The sequence below is a fragment of the Electrona antarctica genome (genome assembly GCF_951216825.1).
Source record: "Electrona antarctica genome assembly, chromosome: 7".
In the NCBI taxonomy this organism is placed as follows: domain Eukaryota; kingdom Metazoa; phylum Chordata; class Actinopteri; order Myctophiformes; family Myctophidae; genus Electrona; species Electrona antarctica.
Genome location: NC_136812.1, coordinates 5959289 through 5977239, shown reverse-complemented (window position 1 = coordinate 5977239; position 17951 = coordinate 5959289). Strand labels below are relative to the sequence as shown.

The 17951-nt window shown below is 44.1% G+C and overlaps 1 protein-coding gene across 1 annotated transcript in view; it reads left to right on the top strand.

Annotated features, from left to right (window-relative positions):
* Positions 1 to 9792, top strand: part of LOC306927357 (inactive N-acetylated-alpha-linked acidic dipeptidase-like protein 2) — a gene marked incomplete at its 3' end in the record, with an annotated part of 356780 nt that extends 346988 nt beyond the window's left edge. Inside the window, exons 10-12 of the mRNA XM_079507068.1 lie at positions 7659 to 7809; positions 8549 to 8616; positions 9676 to 9792. Coding sequence (XP_079363194.1) covers positions 7659 to 7809; positions 8549 to 8616; positions 9676 to 9792 — 336 coding nt within the window. The remainder of the gene's footprint in view (positions 1 to 7658; positions 7810 to 8548; positions 8617 to 9675) is intronic.
* Between the last annotated feature and the right edge of the window lie 8159 nt (positions 9793 to 17951).

Here is a 17951-nt window from a genome sequence, read left to right as displayed (position 1 = left end):
AAAGGCTTTGTGTACCATTTCGCCTCTAGTGGCTCCAATGTAGTTCGCCCATCTTTATAAATTAATAATCTTTGATAATAGTCAATCTACAAGCTCAGTTTCTATATCTTCTATGTTTAATATTTTGGGTAAATGTTTGACTTGTACTATTGTTATTATTGTTGTTGCCGTTGTAAAAAACAACAACTTGACTCAATTCGCGCCAGCATTAATGAATCCCTCGATAGCGTACTGCCAAGGTTTTCTCGCGCGTAACACTTACTTTGAAGAGCCAAATATCCGTAACCGAATGTTACAATGACAAACTGCTGTGTGTGGTGACATGCCCGGATGTTGTGTCGGAAAAAGCCGGAAAAAGCCGAGCGCGAGTGTCGGCCCGCCTGCTACAGCCCGTTGAAAACCCTTGTATTCACCAGAAACGGCCCCTCAATGTCCTTTCTGAGATACAGAGCTGTGAATGGTGGGCTTAGCCTGGAAGTGGATGCGCGCGCATGTTCAAAATGGCCGTGGCCAGTGTCCCACTCTGTGTTGATGCGGGTAGCAACATCAGCTAGCGATACGATGGGATTAAAAAATGGATTAAAGAATACAAGTCCTCAAACTTTTGGCGGGCTAGGGTACTAATTTAAACCTTCGTGTTCCTCGTTACTGGCGGAATCCGTGTTAAAAACACATCCACGACCCAAATGAGGTCTTGAACCTCTAATAGATACCTGATTGAACATGACTTGAACCTATCTCTAATAGATACCTGACTGAACATGCTCACAGCCGATAACATAATGAACCTACAGTATATCTCTAATAGATACCTGACTGAACATGCTCACAGCAGATAGCATAATGAACCTACAGTATATCTCTAATAGATACCTGACTGAACATGCTCACAGCAGATAACATAATGAACCTATATCTAATAGATACCTGACTGAACATGCTCACAGCAGATAACATAATGAACCTATATCTAATAGATACCTGACTGAACATGCTCACAGCAGATAACATAATGAACCTATCTCTAATAGATACCTGACTGAACATGCTCACAGCAGATAACATAATGAACCTATCTCTAATAGATACCTGACTGAACATGCTCACAGCCGATAACATAATGAACCTATCTCTAATAGATACCTGACTGAACATGAACCTATCTCTAATAGATACCTGACTGAACATGCTCACAGCAGATAACATAATGAACCTATCTCTAATAGATACCTGACTGAACATGCTCACAGCAGATAACATAATGAACCTATCTCTAATATATACCTGACTGAACATGCTCACAGCAGATAACATAATGAACCTATCTCTAATAGATACCTGACTGAACATGAACCTATCTCTAATAGATACCTGACTGAACATGCTCACAGCAGATAACATAATGAACCTATCTCTAATAGATACCTGACTGAACATGCTCACAGCAGATAACATAATGAACCTCTCTCTAATAGATACCTGACTGAACATGACTTGAACCTATCTCTAATAGATACCTGACTGAACATGACTTGAACCTATCTCTAATAGATACCTGACTGAACATGCTCACAGCAGATAACATAATGAACCTATCTCTAATAGATACCTGACTGAACATGCTCACAGCAGATAACATAATGAACCTATCTCTAATAGATACCTGACTGAACATGCTCACAGCAGATAACATAATGAACCTATCTCTAATAGATACCTGACTGAACATGACTTGAACCTATCTCTAATAGATACCTGACTGAACATGCTCACAGCAGATAACATAATGAACCTATCTCTAATAGATACCTGACTGAACATGCTCACAGCAGATAACATAATGAACCTATCTCTAATAGATACCTGACTGAACATGCTCACAGCAGATAACATAATGAACCTATCTCTAATAGATACCTGACTGAACATGCTCACAGCAGATAACATAATGAACCTATCTCTAATAGATACCTGACTGAACATGACTTGAACCTATCTCTAATAGATACCTGACTGAACATGCTCACAGCAGATAACATAATGAACCTATCTCTAATAGATACCTGACTGAACATGCTCACAGCAGATAACATAATGAACCTATCTCTAATAGATACCTGACTGAACATGCTCACAGCAGATAACATAATGAACCTATCTCTAATAGATACCTGACTGAACATGACTTGAACCTATCTCTAATAGATACCTGACTGAACATGACTTGAACCTATCTCTAATAGATACCTGACTGAACATGCTCACAGCAGATAACATAATGAACCTATCTCTAATAGATACCTGACTGAACATGCTCACAGCAGATAACATAATGAACCTATCTCTAATAGATACCTGACTGAACATGACTTGAACCTATCTCTAATAGATACCTGACTGAACATGCTCACAGCAGATAACATAATGAACCTATCTCTAATAGATACCTGACTGAACATGCTCACAGCAGATAACATAATGAACCTATCTCTAATAGATACCTGACTGAACATGCTCACAGCAGATAACATAATGAACCTATCTCTAATAGATACCTGACTGAACATGACTTGAACCTATCTCTAATAGATACCTGACTGAACATGACTTGAACCTATCTCTAATAGATACCTGACTGAACATGCTCACAGCAGATAACATAATGCAGGTGGATTGTGTCGAGATAGGGACATTAAACTTCTAAAATAAATTTGCTCAGCAAAGATTGGGGAGGAAAAAAAAGGATTTTCCACATAAAGGTAGGATGAAAAAGTGATTTTTCCAATCCTCCTCCTCAATGCTTTAATATAGCTGTTTTTTGTGTCTCCCGTGCCATATCTAGACAGAGACTTAATCTGCTATATCTGCACCGGGATTTTAATATGGCGCGTGAACAGGGCCCTCTATGGTTAGACATGAATCAGTAATGTTTTATCTACTGTTATGGCCATAAATCTATGATTACTTACCCCCACATCTACGACCGATGCACTTTGAAGATTTATTCAGTACCTTTTTTTTCTCCGATGCTTTTCTTGAAATAGTGTTATCAGTTGATTCGGAGATCCAGTTAATAGATCTTCTGCTGCGTCTTCCACCTCGCCGCGTTCCCGGTTTCATCTTTTCCATCTTGTTTTTTTAAAAATAGTTTATTTTCTTTCCCAGTCATATCGCCGACACAGGGGTTGCTGCCTCTTCTGTGGTAAAACCTGTTTGTTGCAACGATGTAACAATACCAGTGCAAGTCTTATCTGGTGTTGTTCTGTATTAAACCATTTTGACCTGGGAACGATTCTACAAAATGTCTTCTAAATTATGACCTCATGTTTCTATGTCAGTAACGCTCAACAATTTCATGTCAAGGACCCCCAGAATGATCTGTATTTTACCGCCGACCTCCATCTGAAAATATGTTGTTCCAGGGACCCCCCCAGAAGAAAAGATGAGAGTTAAAAACGTTCCAATATATATATTCCAAATTTACGCCACATTTTCACGATTTTTCAAAAATAGCAGACCTACAAGCTCGTAGCGCGCCACTCGGTGGCGCACTATGAGCTTGTAGATCTGCTATTTTTCAATAGCTAAAGTATAACATAATGCTTAGTTAACACTAAAACGGGTTCCCGTCCAGAATGTATTAAAGCTCATATCGGATGCCAAACAAGAAATCTCAGTGTTTCCCGTCTGCGACCAGGCTTGAGGGGAAATGTGTTTGGTCATATTGTTTCTTTTTTTAGGCATAATAGTTCCCATATTTTCCTCTCAAACTTAAAATGAAATGTCAGAAAAAAAACCAGGAGCAACCAGGTGCTCACAGGAGGTAAAGAGATGACTATAGTAAAACATGTAAAAGGTTTCTCCTTACTCCTTCGCCTGGAAAGGAGCCAGCTGAGGTGGTAATTTCCAGGTTTCAACCCAACCAGAGCCCTGTCGACATCTCTTATAGAAAATTACAGTTAAGTATTCAGAAAATGAAGTAATGGAGGTACTTCTGTGGCCTTACTGGCAGCACAGTTTGGCATTGATTGTTCAAGTGATTTGTGAGATTAGCTCAGGAGAGAGAGAGGCACGCACGCACGCACGCACGCACGCGCGCACGCGCGCACGCGCGCACATTGTACATACATGTGCACATACATGTGCCGACATGTGACATTAGTCCTGCAGTCACCTTCATAAATGCATGCAAGCACACGTGTGCTGCACGCACACACACGATCTGAGCTGAAAGATGTTGTGATCAGGTGATTTCTGGGTGTACTCGTCTTCGTTGATCTCCTGGGATCATTCACAAGCTTCGGTCCCTCTATCTTAGACCTCTGGAAACACCAGGTGACGTATAGATCTACGTCCATGGAAGCTTGTAGATCTGCTATTTTTGAAAATCATGAAAATGTGGCTCAAATCTTTGAATATATATTCTTTCAGAGCGAACGTTCTTAACTCAAATCTTTGCTTCTGGGGGTGTGTCCCTGCATGGAACTACTCATTTTGAGATGGGGGTCGGCCATAGAGTATATAAAAGGATAGAGACTGAACTGGCGCGAAGCTCCGCCCCCCCCAGCTATTCATGTCAGTGGAAGTTGCTCAGTGGCGTTTTGAAGCACCCGGAAGACTGCCGGAAGTACCGTCTCAGAACGTCTACTTCCGCATATGACCACCAAATTTTGGTGGTCAAATGCAAAAGTGCAACCGAGCGCTCAATGTTAAAGCCCAGCTGCACGGGGTTTCCCGGTCATGAATCCACGGGTCCGCCTGTAGTCCCTCCTCCTACCACTAGGGCCCAGAGCTTCAACGTTGAATAGCCTCACTGGCCCCTTGGGGTCGGCAGCCAATTCTTTTGGGATCCTTCACATGAAATAGTTTGAAAACCACTGACATGGAAACATGAGGTTTTTCTGAAAACTGTCATGAATTTAGAAGACATTTTGTAGAATGGAACTGAAGCTCGTTGAGACTGTCAGGCCTCATTGTCAGGTATCATTGCTGACTCTGCATGGTCTGTGGCACCATGCAAGAGATGGTATAGGATCAACCAGGATTGCGGAACGGCAGCTCATCTATCTTCATTCCCTGTAGAGAATTAAATGGCTCGTGACCACACCATTGATCCCAACAACTCTGCAGAGTCAACAGAGATTAGCACTGAGTGGATGATAATAAAAAATATCATATTTGGTCATGTAATGGAGCCGTGTGTGTGTGCGTGTGTGCGTGTGCGCGCGGGTGACTGCAGGACTGATGTCATGTCACACATACTGACTGAATGTGAACACACACACACACACACGGGTATACGTACGTACGCACACACACAAGAAACCAACAAACGCACTCCATGTTTTACTTCACGTTAGCCGATAGCTATGAAGACAGACAGCGTTATTCTCTCTCCATGTCCTCTAATTTGATAGATGGAAACGTAAAAAAAAAAAGTTGGAGCCTATTATTCCATCACACATTTTCCCCCGGCATAGTAATTAGTGTTTTCATCCTCATGATTGATCGTTACTGTTCTCCCAACGCGGTCCGTTCTGTAGCGTCTTATCAGCATGACATTTAGATACTCTGTCAACCTCCAACAGGTGCGTCTCCTGGTGCTGGAGGCTAAGCTCGATACGAGACTGTTCTTCACAATGTCATCAACAGACAATTAAGTCCTATAGCATGACCCCTCTGGGCAGCAGTGACTCGGGAGGTAGAGCGCTTGTCTGGGAATTTTAAGCCGTTTAGGCCTGACGTCGAAATTTATAAAACTGAGTGGTGCAACTCCCCCTCTCTCTCTCTCTCTCTCTCTCTCTCTCTCTCTCTCATTAGCAGGCAACAGTGCAGCACTATCTCTCTCTCTCTGTTTCTGGCACAACAGCGCCCCTACTGGTACTCATAGTAACATAGTCACATAGGTTAAAGGGGAATTCCACTCATTTTCAACATTTTACTATGTCATTAATATACCTTAGAGCTGTTGTGTGGAAATAATAAAAAACATCCCCCCATTCTGTGTTTTCTAGAACACAGAAAAAAGAAGAAACATTAACATGGTGAATCACATCTTGATGACATCATAAAGATGTGATTGTAATTGTAATAAGATTTGTTCTTGCTTAATGTAAGTCGCTCTGGATTAAGAGCGTCTGCTAAATGCCTAAATTGTAAAATTGTAAATTGTGATTCACCATGTTAATGATTTTTGTCAGCCCTCCAGTTCTAGGAAACACAGAATGGGGGGACCTTTTTATTATTTCCACACAACAGCTCTAAGGTATAATTAATGACATAGTAAAATGTTGAAAATGAGTGGAATGCCCCTTTAACACGGATATTGCTGTTCCTTGGAGTGGTTACACCACACAAAAATGTCTTCTAAATCATCATGACAGTTTTCCTAAATACCTATGTTTCTATATCAGTGGTGCTCAAAACTATTTCATGTCAAGGACCCCCCAGAATTATCTGTATTTGGCCGCGGACCCCCATCTCAAAATATGATGTTCCAGGGACGCCCCAGAAGCAAATATCTCAGTTAAAAACGTTCACTGTGAATATTCAAAGATTTGCTCCACATTTTCACAGTTTTTCAAAAATAGCAGATCTACAAGCTCGTAGCGCGGCACCGAGTGCCGTGCTGATGATGCATGATGCTACATGCGAGTAGAGTTACATTACCAGTACGACTCCCACAACACAACCGACAAGCACAGAATAGAGGGGAATAATGCCTCCGTCTTTCAGGGCTTGGTAGAGCTGTTTGTGCACGTGGATGTGTGCAATTGTGCATGCATGACTGTGTGTGTTTGTGAGTGTGTGCGTGCGTGTGTGTGTGTGTGTGCGTGCGTGTGTGTGTGTGTGTGTGTGTGTGCGTGTGCGTGCGTGCGAGTCTGTGTTGTGGCCCTGTCCCTGTTTTCTAGTGAAGGACAGAGTTGTGATGAGAGGACAATGGCCATGGCTGGTGTCATATCTTCAATAAAATAGTCATCTACACCCGTATATACACCAAGGACACTACATCTGTCAGGCACACGAATAAAATACTGCCATTCTCAGTATAGAAGCCATCTTAGAAGTCCATCTGCACTGCATGTGTAGCCTGCATTGTATAGTCTCGCATAGCCAAATATATTCCACAATCTCTGAATGCTACTAGAGTCTGGAACTACAAACACCTGCCGAGATCTGTGTAAGGAAGCTGCCATTTCCGTTCACGAATATCATATTTTAAAATGTCTTTTCCTTGTATTTTGTTTTTATTTCCTTTCCTGCTAAGCCAGGGGTTCTCAACACGTGGGTCGCGACCCCTCAGGGGGTCGCCAAATTGTTATTTATTTTTTTGCAACTGAATGGCTGGAAAATGGAAATGAATGCTGCACTACGAGCTTGTAGGTATGCTATTTTTTAAAAATCGTGAAAACGTGGCCGCAGCCAATTACATATCATTTTTTTGGGGGTCCTTGACATGAAATAGTTTGAGAACCACTGATATAGAAGGTTTTTCAGAAAACTGTCAGGATATAGAAGACGTTTTTTAGAACCGGCCTCAAATCTAAATGGGTTAACCCTTCGTGAGCCACTAGCATCTTGGCATACTGAATGTGACAGAATGTGCTTGCTCGCCTGCTTTCTCTTACCGACATGTGTCTTTGTGTGTTTCCCCACAGCTGTCCCTTCTGTCCGAGGTGGGTTTTGGTGGTGTTCTGCTCTACGTGGATCCCTGTGACAGCCCTGCCGGGCGCCACGTCTGGAAGAAAAGCTTCCGAGTCACGCTGAACCCTGGAGGAGACCCGTCCTCCCCGGGATTCCCCAGCCTCGGTAAGGATATATACATTACATATGCATAAGTAGCCATGAGGCCCATAGGAGCCTATCTCCTGTTTCTGTAGCCATGAGGCCCATAGGGGCAGGAGCCAATCTCCTGTTTCTGTAGCCATGAGGCCCATAGGGCAGGAGCCTATCTCCTGTTTCTGTAGCCATGAGGCCCATAGGGGCAGGAGCCTATCTCCTGTTTCTGTAGCCATGAGGCCCATAGGGCAGGAGCCTATCTCCTGTTTATGTAGCCATGAGGCCCATAGGGGCAGGAGCCTATCTCCTGTTTCTGTAGCCATAGACCCTTAGGGGCAGGAGCCTATCTCCTGTTTCTGTAGCCATGAGGCCCATAGGGCAGGAGCCTATCTCCTGTTTCTGTAGCCATGAGGCCCATCGGGCAGGAGCCTATCTCCTGTATCTGTAGCCATGAGGCCCATAGGGGCAGGAGCCTATCTCCTGTTTCTGTAGCCATGAGGCCCATAGGGCAGGAGCCTATCTCCTGTTTCTGTAGCGTGAGGCAGCTTGATGTACAAGTACACCCCCTGGACATGACGCTAGTATGTCGCAGGGACTTACCCCAATCCAACCCTTGATGCTGAGTGTCAAGCAGGGAGGCACTGGGTCCCATTTTAGAGTCTTTGGTACCTGTATGACCCGGCCGGGGATGGAACCCCGACATCCCAGTCTATAGACGTTTTAGAAACTGTTGTTGTTGTTGTGTGTGTTTTTTTTGTTTTGTTTTTAGCGGTGCCTTACCGCTCCAATGAACAGCTACGCGTGTATGTCTCTATGGTCTCCATGTATGTCTCTATGGTCTCCATGTATGTCTCTATGGTCTCCATGTATGTATGTCTCTATGGTCTCCATGTATGTCTCTATGGTCTCCATGTATGTCTCTATGGTCTCCATGTATGTCTCTATGGTCTCCATGTATGTATGTCTCTATGGTCTCCATGTATGTCTCTATGGTCTCCATGTACGTCTCTATGGTCTCCATGTATGTCTGTTTGAGTACGGACGGCTGCAGGTTGGCAGGGTGACCTAAAGGGGCACTGTTGAGCAGTGTGGCCGTGTGTGTCAGTATGTATGTTTGTTTATGCCAGGGGTTCTCGACCTTTTTGGCCGGGGTCCCCCGGAAATGCTTTGGCCATGCATGTCTTGCAGTTTCCAGTCACGTGACTCAAATGGTAAATGGTGCATTTATATAGCGCCTTTATCCAAGGCGCTTTACATAGATTGTGCATTACATTCACCCATTCACACACACATTCATACACCGCTGGCGGCAGAAGCCATGCAAGGTACCAACCAGCACATCGGGAGCAATTTGGGGTTCAGTGTCTTGCCCAAGGACACTTCGACATGTAGCCAGGAGGAGCCGGGATTCGAACCGCCGACCCATGGATCATTGGTCGACCTGCTCTACCTCCTGAGCCACAGTCGGCCCTTGTTCCTTGGCATCAACAAGGAAGCTTGCCCTCACTTGAGAGCATTGGCCCCAGAGCCGGAGGAGACCTTTCTATGTCTAACTATTGGCCCCAGAGCTGGAGGAGACCTTTCTGTGTCTACGCAATATAGTTAAACCACAGTGGCATGAAAACACATTACATTCTCTGACAACTTCAACTTCAACTTCAGCTAAACCATGTGGTCACAATCAGCGACGGCTCCAGAACATTGTGACTGGCGGTGCTATGGGGGGCTGGCTATTTAGAGGGGGGGGGGGGCTAATGAATCTTGGTTTACATAGAAGTCAATCCTCTCCTCTCCTCTCCTCTCCTCTCCTCTCCTCTCCTCTCCTCTCCTCTCCTCTCCTCTCCTCTCCTCTCCTCTCCTCTCCTCTCCTCTACTCCCCTCCCCTCTCCGGTATAGAGCATCTACTCCACCCTCCTCTCCTCTCCTCTCCTCTACTCCCCTCCCCTCTCCGGTATAGAGCATCTACTCCACCCTCCTCTCCTCTCCTCTCCTCCCCTCCCCTCTCCGGTATAGAGCATCTCCTCCACCCTCCTCTCCCCTCCTCTCCTCTCCTCTCCTCTCCTCTCCTCTCCTCTCCTCTCCTCTCCTCCTTAAGCAAAAAATAATGAGAACAATAAAATACCACTTTTAATGTATAGAATGTAGTTTTTAGCCTATTTAATAATACTCCGATATTGTTTAAGCACACTATCCCTTTCCTCTCACTGAATGTGGTCGATCCCTGAAACGGCCTCCCATTGTATTCCCTTGTCCTGAGGCAGAGGACGTTACCTCATCACTGTATGTCCGTGACTCTCAACCATACTGTATTTAAATCACCCTCCCAAGATGGCTGACCGTTATGACCCCCAGTCTTGTCCCTACTTCCTGTTTCCTGCCCGGACCTGGCCAATGGGGACGTGTCATTACGGCTCAAGTACCTTTAGTCCTTGTAATGGTCCCGAGACCCCGAAGAGAGCCACACAACAGATGTCTAGGGGGGGGGGGGGGGGGGGGGGGGAGGGTGTGTGTGTGTGTGTGTGTGTGTGTGTGTGTGTGTGTGTGTGTGTGTGTGTGTGTGTGTGTGTGTGTGTGTGTGTGTGTGTGTGTGTGTGTGTGTGTGTGTGTGTGTGTGTGTGTGTGTGTGTGTGTGTGTGTGTGTGTGTGTGTGTGTGTGTGCGTGTGTGCGTGCGTGCGTGCACAGAGTGTGTGTGTGTACGTGTGTGCATGCAGAGAGTGTGTGTGTGCACGTGTGCATGCACAGAGAGAGAGACAGATGTTGGACGTCTGCTCTCACACCAGTCACCATGCAGTCACACAAGGCTCTCTCAGGCTCCCTGTGCTAATCCAGCAGGGGAGGAACACGCGACGAGGAAGGACACCTCATTATTCATGCCAAGCATACTTTATTCATGCACTGTTTCCTTATTAAGGCTCAAGCGTTTCAATTTATACGAAATAATGAAAGTGAAAACGGTAAGTCAGTAAGTACTGCTGCTGCTGCTGCTACCACTACTAATTACTATACTGTTAGTGGTGGTTGTCGTTTGGGTTGTAAGTAGGCATGTATTAACGATATATCGTATATCGATAAACTAGTGACAATTTTAAATGTTGACAAGCAGCAAATAACCTCAGGTCGGATTCCATCCATTTACTGTGGTAACAGTTGCTCTGTATTATAAAGAAATGAAATGTGTTTGATTATCAACACATCTCAAACAAAAGGCATCTTCATTTCAGCATGCTCTCATTGTCAACACCACCTCCTCCTTATAGGGTAAAAAAAAACATGCCCTCTTTGGAGTGGCATGAAGTAAATGGCAAATGGTGCATTTATATAGTGCGCTTTACAATGTGTAAATGTGCTTCCATGAGCAGAAAGGCATCTTCATTTCAGCATGCTCTCAGTGTCAACACCTCCTCCTCCTTACGGTAAAAAGGAAGTAAATGGTGCATTTATACAAAATGTGCTTTATATATTCAGCCACACATTGTCACGCAGACGGCAGAGGGAACTGTAAGACACCAACCTGCTAGTTTAGGGTTGATTTGAACTGTAAGACACCAACCTGGTAGTTTAGGGTTGATTTGAACTGTAAGACACCAACCTGGTAGTTTAGGGTTGATTTGAACTGTAAGACACCAACCTGGTAGTTTAGGGTTGATTTGAACTGTAAGACACCAACCTGGTAGTTTAGGGTTGATTTGAACTGTAAGACACCAACCTGGTAGTTTAGGGTTGATTTGAACTGTAAGACACCAACCTGGTAGTTTAGGGTTGATTTGAACTGTAAGACACCAACCTGGTAGTTTAGGGTTGATTTGAACTGTAAGACACCAACCTGGTAGTTTAGGGTTGATTTCGTCGACTAAAACTAAGACGAAAAATGTTCGTTGACTACCTTTTTTTCACTGATAACTAAATGTAAACTAAGTGAAAACAAAGCTACGATGACTAAAACTAAGACTAAATATATTGACAATTTCGTGAGCAAATAAAAGCTAGACTAAAATGTTAGGAAGGGACTAGTGGATAAGAGATCCAGTATAAATAAAAGACAAGTAATTTTACACATGGTTTCATGCTGAAAATAGCAGATCTACAAGCTCACAACGCGTTACGCTGCGAAGCGTTGTGAGCTTGTAGATCAGCTATTTTTAGCAAGAGTAAAAATCAGTCATAACGACGGCATCAAGGCCAGACAAAATACATTTTAGTCGACTAAAATCTTATGATATTTAGTCGACTAAAACTAGACTAACACCAAAACATTCCAGGTGACTAAAATATGACTAAAACTAAAGTTTCATTCCAAATACTATATGACTAAAACTAAAATAGCCATTTTCTTCCAAAAAACAACACTGGTTCTGCGTCTTGCTCAAGGACACTTCGACACTAATGAATTGCATTTTTATGAGTTGCATTTTTATGAGTTGCATTTTTATAGCGCTTTTCCAAGTGCTCAAAGCGCTTTACAATGGTTCATTCATTCATACATTGGAAGGTGAAGCGGCGAACAGTCGACGCCAGCGTCCTCACTTCCCACATTCACACACCAATGGTGGCGAGCTCACACCGACCGACTCATTGGAGGCAGTGTAGGGTTCAGTGTCTTGCCCAAGGACACTTCGACATGTAGACAGGAGGAGGAGCCGGGATTCCAACCGCCGACCCAGGGATCATTGGACGACCTGCTCTACCTCCTGAGCCACAGCCGCCCCACAGCCGCCCCACAGTCGCCCCACAGCCGCCCCACAGTCGCCCCACCGCCGCCCCACAGCCGCCCCACAGCCGCCCCACAGCCGCCCCACAGCCGCCCCACAGCCGCCCCACAGTCGCCCCACAGCCGCCCCACAGCCGCCCCACAGCCGCCCCACTGACTGACGTGGAGCCGCGGAAAAGTCTCAGGATGACTCCCAAACTCCACTGGACTTCCCGTATAAAATAAAAAAAGTTCTAAAATAAATATGCCAAAAAGAATAATTGAGGGATTTACTTCCCTGGCCTACTGACAGCATGCACAAGACATTTGGCACAGATCGGTCCCACTGGTTTGTGAGATTATCCCTAAAAAGAAAAGAAAAAAAAACACAGGGGCGAAAACAATCTCCACGTCCTCGCCTTGGGACCTTTTAAGCGTCGTACAAAGCCAACTCGAGTCGTGACAAATCATGACAATAAACACAATATTTTGGACCAAACAAATAATTACATAAAAAAATAAAAATCTTTGTAATTATTTGTTTGGTCCAAAATATTGTGTGTGTTGTCATGAGTTGTCACAACTCGAGTTGGCTTTGTCCGCGGCGTAACCGTCTTTAAATAAATACTTTTTGAAATGTCTATGAGGAAAATGCATTGGGAACCATTTCCTGGGCCTGGCGTGGTCATGAAAGGGGACTGTGACGCTCTATAGTGAACATGCTACCTATAAATATAAATCCATAGTTGGCCAATGGATCCCATAAAGTGTCCTAGGGTTTGTTTTCCGCCTGATTTATTATTCTGGCATTCAGACGGTGTGTATTTATGTCTCGTCCGCCCAGCTTCCCCCGGTTGTTAATTTGTGTGTTCCTTGTAGTATTTTCTATCCCCTGCTGTATTGTCACATGTTCTCTCTGCTGGGAACGCCAGAGTAAATCAAAGCCTCTTGTCATCTGAGACATGTTGCTTCCTTCTCCTTCTGCGCTCCTAGTGTGTGTGTGTGTGTGTGTGTGTGTGTGTGTGTGTGTGTGTGTGTGTGTGTGTGTGTGTGTGTGTGTGTGTGTGTGTGTGTGTGTGTGTGTGTGTGTGTGTGTGTGTGTGTGTGTGTGTGTGTGTGTGTGTGTGTGTGTGTGTGTGTGTGTGTGTGTGTGTGTGTGTATGCACACGTGTGTGTGTGTGTGTGTGTACGCACAAGTGTGTGTGTGTGTGTGTGTGTGTGTGTGTGTGTGCAGCACATGCGATACATGTGTCTTCTCCATGTGTGCGTGCACAGCGCTGTCACACGCCGTACAAGGAAGGAGACAAATGGAGAGGTGTCTGCCTCTCCAATCCCCCACAGAGAGACGGCCGTGTTTGCCTGCAGAACTTCAGCAGGTGTTTGTGGTCGGGTTGTTGTTATACAGTACGAACAGTACAGTATACCGTTCCAGCATTCATCCAGACTGCTAGAGAGACCATGGTGCTTTTTACTGTACATACACACAGTATAGGCCCCTGCAGTGCACGTACCGGTAGTCTTAACCCATTTTCACCTGAGATCAGATTCTAAAAATGTCTTCTACATCCTGACAGTTTTCTGAAAAAGCTATGTTTCTATGTCAGTCGTTCTTCGATAATTAAAAAATAGCAGATCTACAAGCTCGTAGCGCGCCACTCGGTGGCGCGCTACGAGCTTGTAGGTCTGCTATTTTTCAATAGCTAAAGCATAACATAATGCTAACACCAAAAGGGGTTCCCGCCCAAAATGGTTAACCCATTTAGACCTGACGTTGAAATAAAAAAAAAGTCTTCTGAAAGAATATTATATTCAAAGATTTGTGCCGCATTTTCACGATTTTTCAAAAAATAGCAGACCTACAAGCTTGTAGATCTGCTATTTTTCAATAGCTAAAGTATAACACAATGCTTAGTTAAAACACCAAAAGGGGTTCCCGTCCAGAATAAGTCCATAAATTAGAACAGGGATGGACAACCGCCCTTTTTTTTTATCTACCCAGGTGGTGTTCAGATTGGGGCTATTGAGGTGTTTGATGTGCATAAATAAATACCCCCAACAGATAGTCTTCTGAATGCATATTCAATTATTGACTCGTTCTTTTTTTTTTATCATCATTGCTTTATTCTATATGCTTGTATTATTCTAATTAGTAGAGGCTATAATAAGACATAAAAGCAATGTTGGTTTTCACAGTCTGACAGCTTTCAGGACCAGTAAAAGCGGTAAATTGTGAGTGTTCATTTATCTCGGGGTGTAACAACGTCACCAAAATGGATCACTAAGGGTCCATTTGGTTCCATTGGGTACACTCTCAAAGATGAACCTCTCCAAAACGGATGTTCAATTAGCATTTTTGTATTATTTTTTTTTTAACCCAGTCAGGGCAGTGAACCCCTTTTGGTGTTTTAAGCATTATGTTATGCTTTAGCTGTTGAAAAATAGCAGATCTACAAGTTCATAGCGCGGCACCGAGTGGCACGCTACGAGCTTGTAGGTCTGCTATTTTTGAAAAATTGTGAAAATGTGGCCCAAACGTTTTTAACTCAAATCTTTGCTTCTGGGGAGGTCCCTGGAACTACATATTTTCAGATGGGGGGTCGGTGGCCAATTACATATACTTGTTGTGGTCCTTGACATGAAATATTGAGCACCACTGACATAGAAACCTGTTTTAGAAGACATTTGTAGAATGGAACTTAGGTCAAAATGGGTTAACATAATGGGTGTACCGGATTGCAAATGGACTAATAAACACTGAGCATTTTTCTGTGTAAGATGCAATTCTATGTGAGTTATAGAGTTGAAACGAAGCAATCAAAAATAATTCAATGAAACGAGTGACGCAGACTTAACCCATTTCGACCTGAGAAAGATTATACAAATATCTTCTAAATCCTGACAGTTTTCTGAAAACCCTATGTTTCTATGTCAGTGGTGCTCAAACTATTCCATGTCAAGGACCCCCATAATTATCTGTATTTGGCCGCCGACCCCCATCTGAAAATATGTAGTTCCACGGACCCTCCAGACGCAATGTTTTGAGTTAAAAACGTTTGCTCTGAATATAGATTTTCACGATTTTTCAAAAATAGCAGACCTACAAGCTCGTAGCGCGGCACTCGGTGCCGCGCTATGAGCTTGTAGGTCTGCTATTTTTCAATAGCAAAAAGTACAACATGCTTAAAACACCAAAAGGTTGTTCCCGCCTAAAATGGGTTAAATGCGTTTCCAGAGCTATGGACTCAGGAATTGCTTATTGTGATTATTTCCAGTTACTCGGAATTATCCATTATTGTGGGCTAATTACTCCATAAATAATATGCAGTAGCTGTAATTTAATTCAAATTGTCACCACTGAAGGATATCATCATGCAGTCAAAGAATGTCTGCACTAGCAACCTGTTGCTATTTATTGCCCATTTTGAACAGCTTTTGTGTCGCAGCTGCCGATTTGGGGGCATATTAGTTCCAGCGCAACAAGAGGTTCAATCTGCCTGACAAAAGAAACGCCATGTTTTCAGAGACACTGGAGAACCCAGCTCAAGAGAGGAAACACAGAGAGAGGGGCCATGTTTCAGAGACACTGGAGAACCCAGCTCAAGAGAGGAACACAGAGAGAGGGTTCAGAGACACTGGAGAACCCAGCTCAAGAGAGGAACACAGAGAGGGTACAGCGGCTGCAGCCGTTTTGTCTTTTCAGAGACACTGGAGAACCCAGCTCAAGAGAGGAACACAGAGATAGGGTGTTTTCAGAGACACTGGAGAACCCAGCTCAAGAGAGGAACACACAGAGAGGGTGTTTTCAGAGACACTGGAGAACCCAGCTCAAGAGAGGAAACACAGAGAGAGACACTGGAGAACCCAGCTCAAGAGAGGAACACAGAGAGAGGGTTCAGAGACACTGGAGAACCCAGCTCAAGAGAGGAAACACAGAGAGAGACACTGGAGAACCCAGCTCAAGAGAGGAACACACAGAGAGGGTGTTTTCAGAGACACTGGAGAACCCAGCTCAAGAGAGGAACACAGAGAGACACTGGAGAACCCAGCTCAAGAAACGCCATGTTTCAGAGACACTGGAGAACCCAGCTCAAGAGAGGAACACAGAGAGGGTACACTGGAGAACCCAGCTCAAGAGAGGAACACACAGAGAGGGTGTTTTCAGAGACACTGGAGAACCCAGCTCAAGAGAGGAACACAGAGAGAGGGTTCAGAGACACTGGAGAACCCAGCTCAAGAGAGGAACACAGAGAGGGTACAGCCGTTTTGTCTTTTCTCTCTTGTCCAAAAAAATAATTGATTTCTGGCATATGCTTCTTTTAGGAAGGCGTCGTGTCCTTTATCCCATTCTGGGCGGTGAACCCCTTTTGGTGTTTTAAAGCATTATGTTATGCTTTAGCTGTTGAAAAATATCAGATCTACAAGCTCATAGCGCGTCACCGAGTGCCACGCTACGAGCTTGTAGATCTGCTATTTTTGAAAAATCATGAAAATGTGCCTCACATCGTTGAATATATATTCTTTCAGAGTGAACGTTTTTAACTCAAATCTTTGCTTCTGGGGGAGTCCCTGGAACATATTTTCAGATGGGGGTCGGAGGCCAATTACATATAATTTTTGGGGTCCTTGACATGAAATACTGATATAGAAACTTCAGAAAAGTGTCATGATTTAGAAGACATTTTTTAAATTTTGACGTCAGGCCCAAATGGGTTATTGCCAAGTTCTTGGAACCGCTGCTAGCGAGGAGGACATATTTCCTCTCGATCCCTTTGGAATTTAGTTTGTGTCATTTGTCGTTGTTTGTATGATGTTATGAGCATTTTGCCCTTCACCACCACCACCGCAGGTCATCAAACATGTGATTGCTGTTGCACCACTAGTCTCTAGGAGATAATCCACCCCTTCCTTAACCCATGTAGACCTGGGAACGATTCTACAAATGTCTTCTAAATCCTGACAGTTTTCTGAAAAACCCATGATTCTATGTCAGTGGTGCTCAACCTTTTTCATGTCAAGGACCCCCAAGATTATATGTAATTGGCCGCCGACCCCCATCTGAAAATATGTTGTTCCAGGGACCTACCCAGAAGCAAAGATTTGAGTTAAAAACGTTGGCACTACATTTTCACGATTTTTCAAAAATAGCAGACCTACAAGTTCATAGTGCGGCACTCGGTGCCGCGCTATGAGCTTGTAGATCTGCTATTTTTCAGTGTTTTTTAAAACACCAAAAGGGGTTCCCGCCCAACATGGGTTAACGGCTGTGCATGATTGCATTAACCTTTAATGTAGAGCCGTCCTTTCTTCCTTCCCTCCCTGGCGTACGTACACGTCTCTCCTGGCCCCTCCTGTGACCCATTTGTAAGCGCCGGTGTGCCCACCAGAGAGCCCGGTTCAAATCATTTCTCCCATGTTAATTTTTTGAACCGGTTGACAGGTGGGGCCTTTTCACCGTGTTCCCCTGGGTTATTTAGAAAAACCCAG